Source organism: Culicoides brevitarsis, chromosome 1 (genome assembly GCF_036172545.1).
Source record: "Culicoides brevitarsis isolate CSIRO-B50_1 chromosome 1, AGI_CSIRO_Cbre_v1, whole genome shotgun sequence".
Classification (NCBI taxonomy): domain Eukaryota; kingdom Metazoa; phylum Arthropoda; class Insecta; order Diptera; family Ceratopogonidae; genus Culicoides; species Culicoides brevitarsis.
In genome coordinates, this window is record NC_087085.1 from 22,059,426 (window position 1) to 22,075,952 (window position 16,527).

General features: G+C 28.9%; 2 protein-coding genes across 5 annotated transcripts in view; one reads left to right on the top strand and one right to left on the bottom strand.

Annotated features, from left to right (window-relative positions):
* LOC134827674 (uncharacterized) overlaps positions 1 to 16,527 on the top strand; it is a 31,783-nt gene that overhangs the window by 7,052 nt on the left and 8,204 nt on the right. The gene's annotated exons all lie outside the window — the stretch shown is intronic.
* LOC134836748 (fasciclin-3) lies at positions 1,537 to 15,934 on the bottom strand. Of its 4 annotated transcripts, XM_063851953.1 has the most exons (10): positions 15,616 to 15,934; positions 15,248 to 15,545; positions 8,587 to 8,901; positions 8,209 to 8,520; positions 7,743 to 7,924; positions 7,521 to 7,662; positions 7,143 to 7,253; positions 4,191 to 4,221; positions 2,168 to 2,402; positions 1,537 to 1,918 (listed from the first exon to the last, which is right to left on the bottom strand). In XM_063851953.1, the coding sequence occupies exons 2-10, from the start codon at positions 15,300 to 15,302 to the stop codon at positions 1,718 to 1,720; spliced, it is 1,584 nt and encodes a 527-aa protein (XP_063708023.1). In that variant the 5' UTR covers positions 15,303 to 15,545; positions 15,616 to 15,934; the 3' UTR covers positions 1,537 to 1,717. The 4 variants fall into 4 exon arrangements, with proteins under 4 accessions (XP_063708023.1, XP_063708022.1, XP_063708024.1 ...); XM_063851952.1 differs by having other exon boundaries at positions 15,248 to 15,934; XM_063851954.1 differs by lacking the exons at positions 1,537 to 1,918; positions 2,168 to 2,402 and adding an exon at positions 2,440 to 3,489 and having other exon boundaries at positions 15,248 to 15,934.

Consider the following 16,527-nt stretch of genomic DNA (forward strand, 5'->3'; position numbering starts at 1 on the left):
ATGCCAATAAGTTATTGAATAAGGCATATCGGCTCAATCATTAATATTTTGCTTACATCCGTGTCAGTAAATAATGGTGAACGAGGAATTTCTTTCATAATGTCTTCCAGGTCACATTGCTGTCGCTCTTTTGATATCGGAACCCTAATATGTTTGCCCAGAAAATTATGATTCAATGATCCCTTGTGTAAAATAACAAATATGCTTTTTGTTTATATTTGACATTGCTCGGCAACATTAGGATAATCCAAAAGCTATTTCTGTTTTGAGCTCTTTAGGAAATTCAATTATTTTGATATAAAATCAATTACCTAATTAATTTTCATTAAAAACTTTTTTCAATATTTAAATTTACTAAAATAATAAATTAATATTATTAAATTTATTTTAGAAACAAAATGAATTATTTTTTTTTTCAAAATATGTATTTTAAAAATACATACCATTAAAAATATTTTTTAATTTTTTTGTTATTTATCATGTTCACAAAAAACCTTAAAAACAATTAACGGTTAAAGGATTAAAAAACTTAATAACAGATATTATATAAGAAATAGTATTTCAAAACATATATATCTAAAATATATTTTTTTTGATGAATATTATTGGGGAGAAAATGCAAAACAAAATAAACCATTGGAACGCCCTAAGACAGTTAAAAATATTTACGAAAGGATAATGTTCTACGAAGATTTTATGGGGTTTGATTGAACTTTGGCCATTAATAAAATGATAAGCATTGATTCTATTCAAGTCGATTAACTGCCATCATTTGATAAGTAATGACTTTGGTAAACAAATATCGTTATAATCGCTTACCTTCTGCTTATCTCTTGCTCCTTTCTAATCAAAGTATCTCCCAAAATCATCATGAAATGCATGAGAGAAATTTTTTATAGTACTTCGTTCTCACCTAAGTAAGACTTTAATACAAAATCTTATTATATAAGACATTAAATATTTACCGTGAATGTAGGAAAAGTTTATCAGTTACTTCTAATATACAATACTTACATGTGTTCCCACATCATATTTGTACAATACATACCATTTAACTAGAAAAGTTTAAACACAATCGCGTTAATTTTCATACACATGGGACATTGCATGTTACAGACACCACAAAACTGAAAGATATGACTTAACCGCAGAGGAACCACGTAAGAACCAAAAAACACTGAGAGAATTGCATTTAATTTAAATTTTATTTAAACATTAAATTTGTCATTTTTTGTTATAATTTATATTGAAAAGTGTGTAAAATGGCCATTTCGTGTTTTAAATGCATGTGAACTTACATATACGTTCTTTTTTTTTAAATATATTTAGGTATGAAGATAATTATGTAAATCTTATAATTTATCCTAAGTAGATTTTATATTTTTTATGATATCTGCAAAACCTGCTCTGGTACATTTAATTTTAAGCTATACTAAAACTAGCACCTCTTATGATTTTTTAAAAAAGTTTTTCAATTCATATTAAAATGCATAATAAATACATGTAGAATATATTAATTATAATTTTGTATAATCTCTCTTAAGATATTCTAGTTTAGTTGTACAAAACGCTTTTCGATAATAGACAATTTGAGGAAAAAATCTAATTTAAAGTACAAGCGGATGTACGACAAAATGGATAAATTTAATAATAAAGTTGCGTTATATTTCTAAAATTTAAAAAGAAAAAGAAAAGTAGAACCTATCTATGGAAAATATCACTTAATTTCAATTTCCTTAGATTTATTTTCCGATTCGCTGCCGTCTTTTGCTGCGGATGTTTGAGGAGAAACATACAAAATTTCTGCGTATTCCGTTTTGTCTGGATTTTCAATTAACTTTTTTCCACTTGGTCTATTGGTTTGCACAACAGGTTGGGTTTTGATATCCAGCTCTGCATAAATTAATTGATTGGGATCCTACAAATTACAAATTATGTATACATGGAAAATTTTTCACGGTAAATGTGAATAGAATAGGCATATGGATTAACACTATTAAGTAAAAATGGTGTTTATTTAGGGTTTTGACTCGACATTACACAAACTTTATGTTTTATGCAAACCCTCACGAAAACACACACTTGATTAAATAAACTTATATCCACATTAAATGTTGTACTACATACAAAACAGTATTAAATTAGTACAAATTATGGGTCATATTACCTTTTGCTCTGTCTTGTGTTTCGTGCCAAGTGCTGCGGTATCATCTTCCAAAATCGCCGTTTCTGTTGACATCTTTTCGTTTTCCTCGTCATTTTCTTCTCTGTGCTGCACGCCATCGTCATTTCCGTCACATTGCTTTCTCATTCCCCGGGCACGAGCAACCATGCCGAGCAACCGTTGCTTGAACGGCTGGATGTGTTGCCCGATCGTTTTGAGACCACCATTTTCTTCATCACTGGGTACGTGGCGAACGAGGTACGGTTTTGCATTGAATGGTTGTTTCACGGTTGTTAATTAAATTCGTATGTAAATGCAAAGTAAATCAAAAAGGGTGCAAATAAAAATGCAATTAAAATTTTGCAATTAATGTTATTATTATTATTATTATCATCATCTTTTTTTTTACTGTACAAATATATATGGCAAGAATTAAAAATGTATATAATTTAGTAGGTACAGCGAAATGTATTATTATTTAATAAAAGCTTGTATTGCAAAATTGTAGAGACACGGTTCAAATTAAAGTGAACATTTGTAGGTGGGGTGGTGCAAAAAATTGTTAGAAGCGCTGCATTGAGCTGTGAAAATGCACTAACTACAAAATGGGTTATAAATCCAAACCTAGAATTATAAAACGCTCCACACCGTATTTCGGCGAAAACTGAAACAATGAGTTCCGTACAATTATTATTTGTATAAATAATAAAAAAGTAAGTAAACCTTTTGTTAGGTGCAAAAATAATGCAGAGTAATAAAATCATCATTAAGCTTTAAAAATTATGTATACAATTATGTTATAAGTATAATAATAATGGTAGTAGTTATAAATATACTGCTGTTCACATCATAAGTACCAATTTATTTTGTACGCGAATATACAAATTTTATTAAATAGAGAGCGGCAGAAGCCATCTGCTGTGCGTGTACGTTAATGAATATCAACATTTTTTTTGTGTGCTGCTTTGATGGCAAAAGCAAAGCATCATTAAAACAGATTAAACACTGTTGTTACGAACACAGAGAGAATATTTTTACATGGATATATGTCGTCGTAAAAAGAAAAGCTAATTTAAAATCCGATTTTCTTATCGTAGCTTATACACACAAATAATGAGATTCACTTTTCTTTTGTCAATGGCCTAGAACGTTTGTTGGACTTTTTCTCTTTCTGAATATAACTTAATTTGGGCTTCCTTTCGTCATTATTACCGGAATCAGATATGCTAGTACCATCGTGCGGAGCATTATTCTCATCCCAAGTAGACGAGTGACGGCGTGGCAATAATTCTGGCAACATTGCTTCGTCAACACCTTCTCTACCACTTTTAATCATACACCACCAAGCAAAGTTTTTGTATGTACATGCGTTTTGTAGCAGACGGGAAAGGAGTGTATGTACAAGTTATATATATATAAAAGAAAATTAAAATCTGAATTAGTATCTACGTGATTGAGTGTATGAATGGGGATGATTTTTAAAAAATGAGTGAATGTAGTAAAAGTTTTGTCATAAAAGGAATGATCTGAAAGTTGGACATTTACAAGAGTCTATCATTAAAAATATTTTTCCTTGTTCAAGTGATACGGATGTATCAAAGCAAAAAATTTAATAACATTTTTTTTCTTACATCCTTAAATATTTCTGATAAATCTTGGAGCCTTGGGGTATTTACTTTAGACGTTATTTCATTTATCTAGGTATTTATTGTTTTTGATAAGTAGATTCAATCAGGAAAACAAATATGTGTAACTCACATTAATTAACCCTAATTTCTATCCCAAAAGCAAAAGTAGACAGAGAGAAGCAAAAAAAGAAAGAAAACATCAAAAAATTAATACGGTAAAGGAGAAGTTATGAAAAAGGACCCTATTAATTGTTTGCATAGCAATAATAATCTATGTACACATGTGATATCTTATAGTATCATTCAGACGGTATATTTTTACGAAATATATTGAATTTTTTTTAGTTGTTAAGGGATGTGCCTGATACACACACTTGATTGTATGTATTTATACTTACTTTATATTACTTGAGGCGGCATTTGAATTTTCTGTAAAGAATAAAACGAGGTGGATTAAAACAAAGAGAGACAATGTTGATGATAAAAACACATAATACACACACATCTCTTATGTTAGTACACACCAGTAGATATTTTCAAATGACAGGAAAAAGCCGGTTTTTGTTTTTTCAAGTTATTTCAAACATAAATATTTGTCTTTGTTTGTGCATATTTTAGTAACTCTAGTTTATTCATTTAATTTATTATCATTTTATATCATAACTAATTACTATATTTAATAAAATATTTGTCAATCCAGACATTTTTCACGTAAATTTGTCCATAACTATATAACTACAATTTTAACGATACAAAATCTATTTTTTAAGAAATAAGTGCCAAAAATTTACATCTATTCTATTTTTATTATATTAATTTTATGTTTTTATTTATTTTAGCTACTAAAATATATATGACGGTCATTTATTTATTCCTTTTCATTTTTTTACATAAAATTTTAATTTAAAAAAACCTAGTTGATATAAAAACTCTATCAATTGTTTCGTATGTACTTTTTGTATAATATAACCTTATATTTTTTTCTTTCTCTTTGATTTGTCTATTTGCTTTTTTCTTTTGTTTTACTATGTAAGTAAAGTGGATCTAATTGTTTCATTTCATTCGTTTGTGTCACAAATTACAGTCCTCTTTTTTATATTATTAAACATTTAAATGCATTTAAAATGGGCAGTTTCGATTGTTTGATTCATGGTGTAATACAAAAGAATAAAAAAATAAAAAAAAAGTAAATGCGAATTTTATTACATTTATCTTGAGACCTGTTGTATGAGCGAAATTCTACTATGTATAACTTTTTTTGTTGCAAAAGAGTAATAAAAATGCATTAAAAGAATGCATTTAAATGTTCGTATTTAGCATGGAGTTCAAGTATTAAATTTAACAATGAGATATTTAATACGTATAAAAGAAGCAATAAAAACCGTATGTGCTTAAAACAATGAGCGTGGGTAGTTTTTTACCGTTTCGAGCATTTAAAAGGATGAGATTCGTTTTTTAGCGCATAGACAATATTTTTTTTATATCTAAAAGTAATATGAGAATTTTATAAATTCATGGACGTCATTGAGATTTTGTCTTACTAATAAGTAGTTTTTAAATGAGACTTAGAGTTTTATCTTTGAAAATATAATTAAAAAAAAGTTAAAGCAGAATAATATATGAGATTATCTATGGGGTTTTCGTAAAACATTCTTAACATTTAAAGTACAACCAACATTTTCGGTTTTGATAAATCATTAAAAGTTTTTTCTTAATTTTTGGGATTGTGATGCTTGTTTGTTTAATTTTCGTAGAAATATATGTATTTCAATATGCATATTACATAAAGAGATTATTATTGTTTTTTTTATTGTTCGGATAACAACGAAATTTGTTGTAAACTACGAATTTATGTGTTTGATATATTGTTGTTTGGTTTGTTTTTTCTTGTTTAATTAGGAAGCAAAACAATGCATTTAAATAGTTTGTGTTCTGTATAATTTTATGAGTCTCACTTCAACACATTTTCAACTTACATAATATTTATTTTTCGTTTTCTCTGCTACACAATATATTATATTATTATATAAAATGGTAAAATTTAATTTGTGAAAAATATAAAGTTGCTAAGTTTATCACTGGCTGAACAGTTGTAGAGTCATCGTTGTTTGCGTTCAGCAGGATTAAAAGCATCGAGTGTGCATAGTTGATATATTTTCTTAACTTTATTAATTTGTTTTAAATTTAGTTTCTGCATTATAATGGCGTTTCTTTCTCTAAAAGTTAATAAAATAGTAATCGTACTATTTTCTTTTTGTCTTTTAATAATACAATTTTATCATATTTTCAAATAGTTCTAAAAAAAGGGGTTATGTCTTCATTTTTTCATTTTCGTTTCAATATTCAGACCGACGTATTCGTTTTGAGATCTTTTCCATTTTCATGTTTGCCATTTTCTTTTTTGTCCTCATGCGTATCTTCGGGTTGGTAGTGCTCGTGTGTTTTCTCATCTACCTCATCGTTTGGGGATATTTGTGCTTCTGAATCTGGCCCAATATCGGTATTATGAGAAGCGCCTGCAATTACATACAAATAACATATTTAGGATTTTTTTATTGTTTCGATGGTTTTTTTTTTCATTTTGAAAATTCTGCTTTTTCATAATTATCTGAAAAATTTCATTTTCAGATGAAATGGATTAGTCAACCTACGTCTGTTAATTTATTTTAGTTGATTCATATATTATTCAACGTCTTATATCATCATCATGTATAAATTAACGAGAACTCTATTTACTCTATGAAAATATTTTACATACTAGTCGAGTTGATTCACGCTCTGACAAAATATGCATGAATTGAATCGCTGAATCAATTTTTTTCGAGATTCTTGTATGTATGTAATATCGCGATAATTAACTTAATGAATGAATCAACACACTTTAATTTACTTTTATAGACATGAAAATATGTAAATTGGCTAATGGTCATTTTTTACAATGATGAAATACTAAGATTACCTATATCGATTAGTTGTTTTTTTTTATAGTGGATATATGTTATAAATATATAATATATGTATAATACATATGAACGTGATTTTAATTGTGTTAGAGCAAATTGTATATTTTTACTTGTATAAATCTACGAGTTACTTTGTAATTGCAGGCGTTTGTCATCGTTTTTTCTTCTAACAATTCTAAATGAGTTCCCTATAATATTTACAAGAGCTTTTTGATGAGCAAATTTTCTAAACTAAATGACATGAATCATCGTTTCGTTACTTAAGCATTATATTATTATTTGTTTTGTTTGTTCTATTTGAATGAACTGAATTGACAAAGCGTAACATAAATAGTTGTTCGTGTTATCACAATGCTTGATTAGATTAGTAAATATAATCTAAGTTACCTGCAAAGCACCATCGTCCTGTTGCTCGGGCAGCAATCAGCAATCCGAGAACCACAATTACCAAGATACAGGCAACAGCAATTCCAATGATGGCACCCATGTCAAGGTCAGCTGTGGAAATGACACAATTTTTGAATGAGTAATTTGAATTGAAGAAAATTACAATTTAATATGATCAGCATGCATGATATCGTTACTCATTATATTAGCATTGTTATCAGTATGTCTTTGAAAAGTCTATTATTTAATAAGTGTATCGATGTAAGAGCATATGTAGATTTTAGATTCCCGTTATTGAATAAAACAATAAATAATAATAGACTATTCATTTGATAAATTCTGATGTCATGCATGATTTATAGAACACGTTTTACGTACCAACGGGCGCGTCACTGGGGCTGATTTTAATCATGTACTCTTGGCGGCCTAGCGCATTATCAGCAATCAGCTTGTACGACTTGGTCGTATCCTCCAACGTGAGTTTGTCAATTACCAAGGTAACGTTCCATTTGCCTTCTCCCTAATTTTGCCAAAGAAAATAAAAGAAAAGGAAGGAATTGCTTAGCTTAAAGAAAATAAATAAATGCCATTACAACTTACAACTTCTCTCGGTGCCTGCGCTTCGTAGCGTTCCTTCGACTCGCCCTCGCTCATATGAACTTTATTGTCAATGCTCCAGTGTGTGTTTGGTTGTGGATTTGATTGAATTGTTACGGTAACGAATGCCGTTCGTTCTAGCTGAAGTCCGTATATAGTTTTGACTGGCTCAGGAACTGGAGCATCTGTAATCAATGATTCGTTAAAATATTGCTTGTGAATTATTTGTTTGCTCCACTACACTGCTTGTGTGCTATAAATATTCTGAGAATGTTCGTACTCGATTGCTCGATTGAAACAAGATGGATTGAACGAAATTGGAAGAAAAACCTAAATTATTATATGTGTTTTATAGGTTAAGATCGTAATTGAATCATTTATATCTCAGAACACTCATTCGTAACACAAGCAAAATTTGTTAGTAGTCGATAGAAGGGTACATGCATTATATATGAAACAAGTCTCTTACAATTTACTCGTAAATGGGCCGATACTTCTTTCATGCCACCGGGATATGCGAAATGCTCGGAACGACATGTCAATGTTTTGCCATTATGGAAGTCTTCAATCGTGAATGCAATTCGACGAACAACGTTAACAACTCCGTTTTGATTGTACTCTTCTGGATTCGAAACGCCATTAACGATCTCCTCGTTATCCAAGTAGAATGAAATATTCGCGCCTGGACGTCCATTCTCGACGATGCAACGATCTTCGAATTTGTTTCCTTTGGTTATCGGTTGACTGTTGAAGCTCTCGAAATGTGGTGGTGCTGGTTCGACTAAAATTCAAAATTTTTTTATCAATTAATACATGCTAATTTTCGTTTTTGTAAAATTGTTCTTACCTCCAACTACCAAATCAATTAAACCAGTATCTTCTTCTTCAGCATAGCCCAAGAAACATTTGACTTTTCCGTTGTTGCGAAGATCTGTTCTGTACAATTGCAAGCCGCAGTCTCCCGATTGAAATCCGTTGCCGTAATAGACGTAATTGTTTCCGCCTCGCTCGGATACACGAATAGCGGACTCCATGCCAGGGAATTCGAAACGGCAATAAAGTAAAGGATTTCTGCCTCGACACAGTAAGGTGACATTTTGTCCGTCCCGAACTGTGGCTACTGTTGGTTCTACGATGACTTGGCTTTGAGCAAAAACTAATCCTGTAAAAATATTATAATTAAATTAATCAACGATGAATCAAATAAATGAAAAAAAAATTATCTCATGAAAGATCAATGAAATTCGAAATTAAAAATACACTCGCTAATTTTAACGCATATTTATATACAAAAATTTATCATACATAAAAAAAACTTGTTTTGTTTTTATATTTATTTATCAAAGTAAATATTTTTTCCAGACCATGAGTCATAGTCATGTCTTTTTTATAATAAAAAAAAATTTACGGTTACAAATTTTTGAACTTTCATTGCATTTTAACCACTGTAAATATTGTGGAATACCTTTTTAACCTTTAATGGTTTTAGTTCTGGTTATTGACTCTCTGCAATGTACCAAAAACTGATTGAAATATTTTATGATCGATAAGCTCAAGTTGTTTATTTTGTAACCTGTAATAATTTTGTAAGTGGAACCACCAAAAATTAAACATTTTGAATAAATTATGATTGTGATAAATAACTATCTTATATAAATTCATTATAAAAAGTGTAATTGACAAACGAATTATTTTCATTAAGTGTAAAAAGCAGACAATTTCTCTTTCAATTTATATCTTTTTTTGTCATGATTAATATTTTTACTTTATAATTCAATTATTACTATCGAGAAAACCAGATATTTTTTGTTAAATTGTACAAGAGTTTTAATACAATTATCACAGCAATGTACAAAGCAGGATTTTGCTGCATTTTTTGTGCAAATTGTAATTTTATTTAACATGTACTGGAGAAAGTTATCGATATTTTTTTATTTAACACATTAATAACGGTTGAAATTGCCTGACAATAGAGAGAAGCTATAAACAATTTATTTAATCAAATATAATATATTTACTGTTGTAACGATAGAATATAAAATGATTAGGTTAGACTTTTTTGAAACTGTAATACGAAACTTTTTTTTAGTTATCTAGACCGACCGCCTTTCATCATTCACGCCGTTTCTGGTGTCTGTCATTCGTACATATTTTAAGGTATGAGGAAAGTTTATACGAAAGTAATAAAATATACTGAAATGAGTTTATTGATATGGGACGGACATGTCTAGAATTTTAAAGAGACACTTTTCGACCGTTACTGTAGTCAGCAGTTTTTTTTTTTTGCTTGACAAATCATTTTAGTTTTATACAATGTATGTATGATGATGACACTTATTAGGAATGTGTATTCGTAAAATGAATCAAAGTGTACGTGCTATTCAAATCTTGGCAGATTATCACGCTTTACTTTGCGAAATTTGTAGATTTGGATAAGATAATGCTCTTCTTTGTATCGTTGATTTTTGCCATTACAATACATTCCGTTTTAATTCTGTTCGTTTTTTTTTCTAACGTTCAATTCGCCTTACTCGAGTACATGATATTTCCTTCTGATCCGTTTTCTGGTAAGCTAATACTTTTGCGTGTTTTTTCAGTGTGTTATTTTAGCAACATAATGCAGAATCGTGATGATTAAATGTAAACATTTTTATTCCTTCGAATTTTTTGCACAATTGTTTATGTATTCAAAATAAAGTTTGAGTTCGTGTAAACAGATCAATGGAAAAAACGTTAGCGTTTCATCATGAAAAAAATAAAATGCAGATGGTTAACAAACACTTGTTTCCACTTGGCTTTTACAAAACAAAAAGACCTTGATACAAATTCATCACATGGATCACAAGTACTCCGGTTGAATATAAAAAGTCTAAGGCACTCCTCTTAAACTTTAACTTTTCTTTCATCTTTTTAGCACAAGAAGCGCAAGAAGTCATAATAAAGTTATTATGCTATAAAGCAATTCTGTGTCAAAAATTTTGCGTAATATAATGAAATTGAAGTTAGCATTCTCCTCCGAGTCAAAGTGTTGCTCGTAAAAGTTTTGCCATTCTAATCCTGCTTTGAATAATTCATGTAGTTTAATAGTGTAAACAAAATTTTTGTCATATTCAGCACACTTGTGTTAATGTTTATCGCATGGTGAGACACAAACGGCTTCTTTATTCGCCCCAAAAACATGACGATAAGCTTTTAGCACGTAGCTTTTGATTCATTTCATATTAATAATGATATTTTTTGACGAAACTCAGTTGTCACTTTTGTGCTTCTTCGCGTATAAAGTTATCATGAACAACGGTATATGTCTGTCAGCTTTAAATTTATTTGGTGGAATAATGTGTTTTATTTATAACAATACACTTGTTGCCGGAAATTCGAGCTTGTTTATATTTGCCCATAAACATTAGTGTCAGGTAAACTATTTGGAATGAACGCCTCCACGTTTGAAAAAAAAGAAACGCAAACTCTTTCCATTCGGATGAGACGAAAAATAAAATACACAAACAAGTGCTCGATTAAATTATCTACTCAAAGACATTTTCGAATACGATATACTCTGAATTTGTTTAGAGATTTCGTTTGCGTACGATTAAAGGCATCATACATATAGGTACTGTAAAAGGGTATAAATATTTATATATAAAATGCTATAAATCATCAATGATTCATGTGAATTAAATTGATTTTGCAATTTCGTAATGACTTAAAATTTTACCAAGAAAATAAATTAATTTTTCAAGGCAAAAAGCAAAGCAATAGATAAAATTTTGCACAGTGTATGGTTACTACAGGTTATATTTCAAGTCTGTAGCCGCAGGTATTTCATCTATCTTTTAACTGTACCCAAATAAATAGATAGATGAAACAAACATATTTCTACATTAAATACAAGTTTAAATGGACTTGTACATATTTTGTGTATATAATAACATTTAGTCTTTAACCTCAATAATTGTGCAGGTATGTGTATTTTGAGTTTAATTGTAAAAGGTACAAAGCTCTGATCGTCGTTCATACGGACAAAATGGACCAACAAATACATTTACTGACCGTGTAGTGTGCAATAATAACGATTATTATTATTATTATTATTTTGTTTGAAAAGTTTAATTCTATTTGTTTCACACTATATTCATTTAATATTTAGGCATCTCTATAAACACAGAGATCTTGTTTTAATATATAAATAAAAGTTTGTTGAAAAAAGCAGCAACAAACAAAAAACGCAACGTAACTTGTTGTGTGTCGGTAGTTGTATTGTGTAAATATTCGTGGTTGTGCAGAACGCAGTCATTTTAGAGCCACAACGTGCAACTAACCAGAAATACGACAATTGTTGTTATAATAATATTAAAAATAATCACAGAAAAAATATCTCCATACAAAATATTCACTTCTATTATTCTTTAACTGGACATTATATTTAGAAAAAAAGCTATTGTAAAATATATTGTACATAAAAAAAGGTAGCGCAGCATATAAAACACTGAATGCATGACTACTTTATGTATATTTATATACTACCATACTACATAAATGAAAATAAATGTGTAGATAGTTATATTTAAAGTAGCAACAGTATGATAAGTTTAAGTTTGTTTCTTAAAATGTTTTCTCTTTCCCTTCTATTTTTCGTTGTTTTAAAAACTAATATTTCAAAGTATGTATTGATTTGTTTTCTTTGTGTTCAGAGAAGCTGAAACAATAATTTATCAAGACATTTCAAGTATAACTTATTGAAAAAGCATTTTGACTACGAATACAAGTAGATGTTTCAAAGAGTGATGAGTCAAAAGAAAATTTCATTACCACAAAAATTTCAAATAACTTGTTATGAGCAATATTCTTACAAGTAAGAAATAGTTATCCTGTAATTGTATTTTGAGTTGAGTCATGTATTTTATTAAATCATCGTTCAACTGCAAACTTTTTTAGGAATGTATTTTTTTCTGCCACAGAATTCTTTTTAAATGATTTGTATTCTTCCAGTCCGCACTTGGCTTCCAAAATCGTGTAAAATCCGTTACAGAAGCTTCAATATTTGGATTTTTTTTAAAGTGCCTTAAATTCTCCAAACTTTGAAGCTTCTTATCTTTTAACAGTTTCGAAGGTTTTTTTTTTATTTTTAAAGAATACGTTGATAATCTTTTTTATTTGTGGCAAAATAATAAATTCTTATGAAAATGTAGTTAAGATATCATTGGTGAGATTTTTTCCCTTTAATATTTTTAAAAAAAAATCTAATCTACATGTTTAAACGATTATGATACAGATAAATTCAAACACCTAACAACATGTCAGTTTAAAATTTAAATTTGAAAAATATTAAATACTAGGTAGTAATAAACTTGTTATGATGAAACCACATAAAAAAAAAGAAGAAAAGAATATTCATTAATTTTATTTTGAAGTTCAACATCCGAACTTGATGCTTTTTTCTTGACCCTTTCATAGTTCATTCACATTGCTAGCCAACGTAACTTTTTTTTTTAATTTTACACTGCTTTATAGTGTGTGACTACAAACACACCAAATTATTACTCACGTTATAAATTATATATATGTAATGTAGGTATATTTGGAGAGTAGAGGAATGCTGTTTGATTCTAGTGCGTTGATTTGTACGAAATAGAATAGATAAATTAGCTGATTAGAGTTATTATGGAAACACTGATGGGAATTGACTTGAATAATCTCTCGACATTTGTATTTCAAAGACATTTAAATGGCTTAGAAATGCATCTTCAAACGTCTATAAAAATTCAAGTTTATATATTTAGAAATATTATTTCGTACAAATATTTGTGATAAATCAAACAATTAAGTTTAAGAGATACTTGAATGAACGTAGGTTTGTTTCTCTTATCTAAGCAAATAAATAAATGAAAATGTATGTTTGATAAACATAAACGCAGATTAGTTACATAAAGTTGGAGTATGTAAGGCAACATTCATTTGAGATGAATTAGCCACGTGTGTTTAAAACTAAGGCCTTTAAAAGTTTTTAATAAGTACAAATTCCAACGGATCATAAAAATTGAAAAATTACTTTTTTGGGGATTTTTTCATAATTTTTTTAAAAATATGTTAATAAAAATTATTTTTAATTTTGTTGTAATGATTATTAATATAATATTATTTTTGAACAAAAAATTTCCGCTTTAATTTTTTTTAACTATGAAAATATAAAGTGTTATGAATTACAAACAATAAAAAATCTAACGGTCAAAAATTGTTTATATTTAATCATTTTATATAAAATAAGAATTTTTCAAAAATATTTTACCCCTCATTTAAAAAAAAATGTAACACAAAGTTAAAAAAAAATTGAAGCAGCCTTACTTTTAACTAAAAAAGGTAGTTGTAAGATGTAATTTGGTTGTCACCATTACAACCAGTCACTTTGTAATTTTGATTAAGCAACACAAAAACGCAGAGAATTTTAACTAAAAAAAAAACAACTGGTTTTTTATTTCTACTCGATTAAAGCTTGCAAAATTATTGTTAGGTTTTTGACATATTTTTTAAGATAATGGAAGGTCATCCAACTACAACTCCCATGGTTATTCAAGATTGAAGCTAAATGTTTTACAGAGTTTGAATGTAGGAAACGTGCGGATTATAGCATACTGCATGAAACAATTGAATGCCAACATACGTTTCTTATACCTGTTTCATGCATCCTTTTGTTCTTTACATATTTTTTATGACACTAAAACAACAGTGTTTCTGTTTTTTTCTTTTTCGAATGAATGAAAGTAACTCGACAATGCTTCTATTGAAATTGTACAAACTTTTATTCTATTTAGAATACGTTTTTTCGTAATTTAAAGCAAGTAAGTAAGCAATTACCTGACAAGCATACATATTCAAATAGCGTGATGCAGGTAAAAACGTTACTGGTTTTTTTTATATAATATTCACTAGAAAACGTGTTGCATATGTTTCGTGCTACACATGTGTTTGAATATAATTCTCTTACGTTTTGCTAATAAATTTTCTCATAAAAATTCAAAAGTGTACACAACATAATATGTTGTGCGTAAAGTTGTACTTTATTGTAAATTTGCTACAACAGCGGTGGAATTAATAATAATAATAGTCGTAATGTTGATGAAAAATATAATCGTGCAATGATGTCATCAGTTGCCGTGTTCTAAATATTAAGATAGGTGTAACTGTCATGCGAGTGCATGCACATTTATTTGGGCTTAACACACCGAAATCAACATTTTTTTTTCAACATTTACTTTTCACTCGGTGTCGCCCAGCAGTTGATGTTGGCATTAAGTAGAAAGTTTAAAAGCAACATTAGCTTATGTTGCGTTGTAGGTACGCCAGAGCAAAATTTGCGTTTTTTATTAGCGAGCATAATATAATGAGGTGCCTAACGTACATTCTGCATCGTACATGGAATACAAAAAGCTTTATATTATATGTGAATAATATCCCCTAAGTGACCAACCGTTGATATTACTATATGTAATGGGCAGAAATGTAACACTTACCTATACATAAAGGTAGCAAATAGATGCTAAGTACAAGTTTTCTTTTATCCGCCATTATTTAGGCTTGGCGCTTTTTTCTGTTTTGCTCGAAAATATCAGTAAAATATATATTTTGTTGTATATATAAAAGTATCTCTTTAAGTCGTTATATTTGATGATAAATATTTTATTATATCAAATTGTTAAACGGATGTACTAATGCGATGTAACCTTTGGATCACATTTATCTCAATTTTTTTTGTACAAATATTTCTTTCAAAAAAAGTAAGATTGCTTCGGATGCTGGATGTAAGATTTCCTTTATTTTTTTTCGGTATAAATTTTTATTATTTATTATGTGTCGGTATATTTTAAGAGACCTACATTACTTATACATAAATAGGAGTGACACCTGTAGATTTCTCTTTCACATGCAATATCTATTAAACGCACTTCTGTTTTTTTTTATATATGTGTATTTTACAACCACTTCACATGCGTTATCTAATTTTTTCTTCGATTCTAATATTTATCGGCTTTCAATATTTTTAATATAAAAGTATCACAACTGTTGCACAGAAATTGGACGAAATTCTATTTTAATCTGAAGTATGTTTTACGGTTTACTGGACATTCGATTTTTAAATAAAATTAAATTGTGTATAAATCTTAAGCAACACGCTTAGTTTTTGCTTTTTAATAACTCGAAGCTTTTGACACGACTACAGTCACTACAAAATATAACGTTCGCTTTGACTGTACTTTTTTACTTTACTTGCTCATTCTACTTAACCATATAAGCGTTGTAGATTTTTAAATGTTGATTTTGTGTACTGTGAACGTACGGCATTTCAGTACAACATGCATCATCTCTCTCGCAGTTGAATTCGTGTGGAAATATTATACATGGCCAAGAGTTTAGTTGTGTTTGTTGGCAAACCTAACCGCACCCACCTTGTATAATATTCCACTTTTTATGCGTCAGTACGGTTAAAAAAGTTTATCTGTGTGCATGACACTACATCCATACAAGTCCAGCAAGCCAGGTACTGAAGGCAGTCCCGCGTGCCAGGTAAAAAGGGCTCAAAAATATATTTTTTATATGGAATTACATTCAAGGTACTCTAAAATGTTTTTCTGTTTCATGTTGATAATTGTTTAATTTTGATTCATTTTTTTCTTCGAAAAACATTATAAAAAAAACTAATAAAATTTTTTTTTTCAATATTTTGCTCAATTTTCTTTAAAAATAACTTAAAATGTGAATATTTTTATTATAAAAATAACTAAATTAAACTTAG

What these genes read in the sequence shown, in the direction of transcription:
- LOC134836748 (XM_063851953.1), bottom strand. Translation starts at nt 15,302, where the DNA reads ATGGCGGATAAAAGAAAACTTGTACTTAGCATCTATTTGCTACCTTTA. An exon ending in AGGACGATGGTGCTTTGCAG is followed by an intron (nt 4,222 to 7,142) that starts GTAACTTAGATT and finishes TATTCTTTACAG; the next exon opens with AAAATTCAAATGCCGCCTCA. An exon ending in GCCGCCTCAAGTAATATAAA is followed by an intron (nt 2,403 to 4,190) that starts GTAAGTATAAAT and finishes CCACGTACCCAG; the next exon opens with TGATGAAGAAAATGGTGGTC.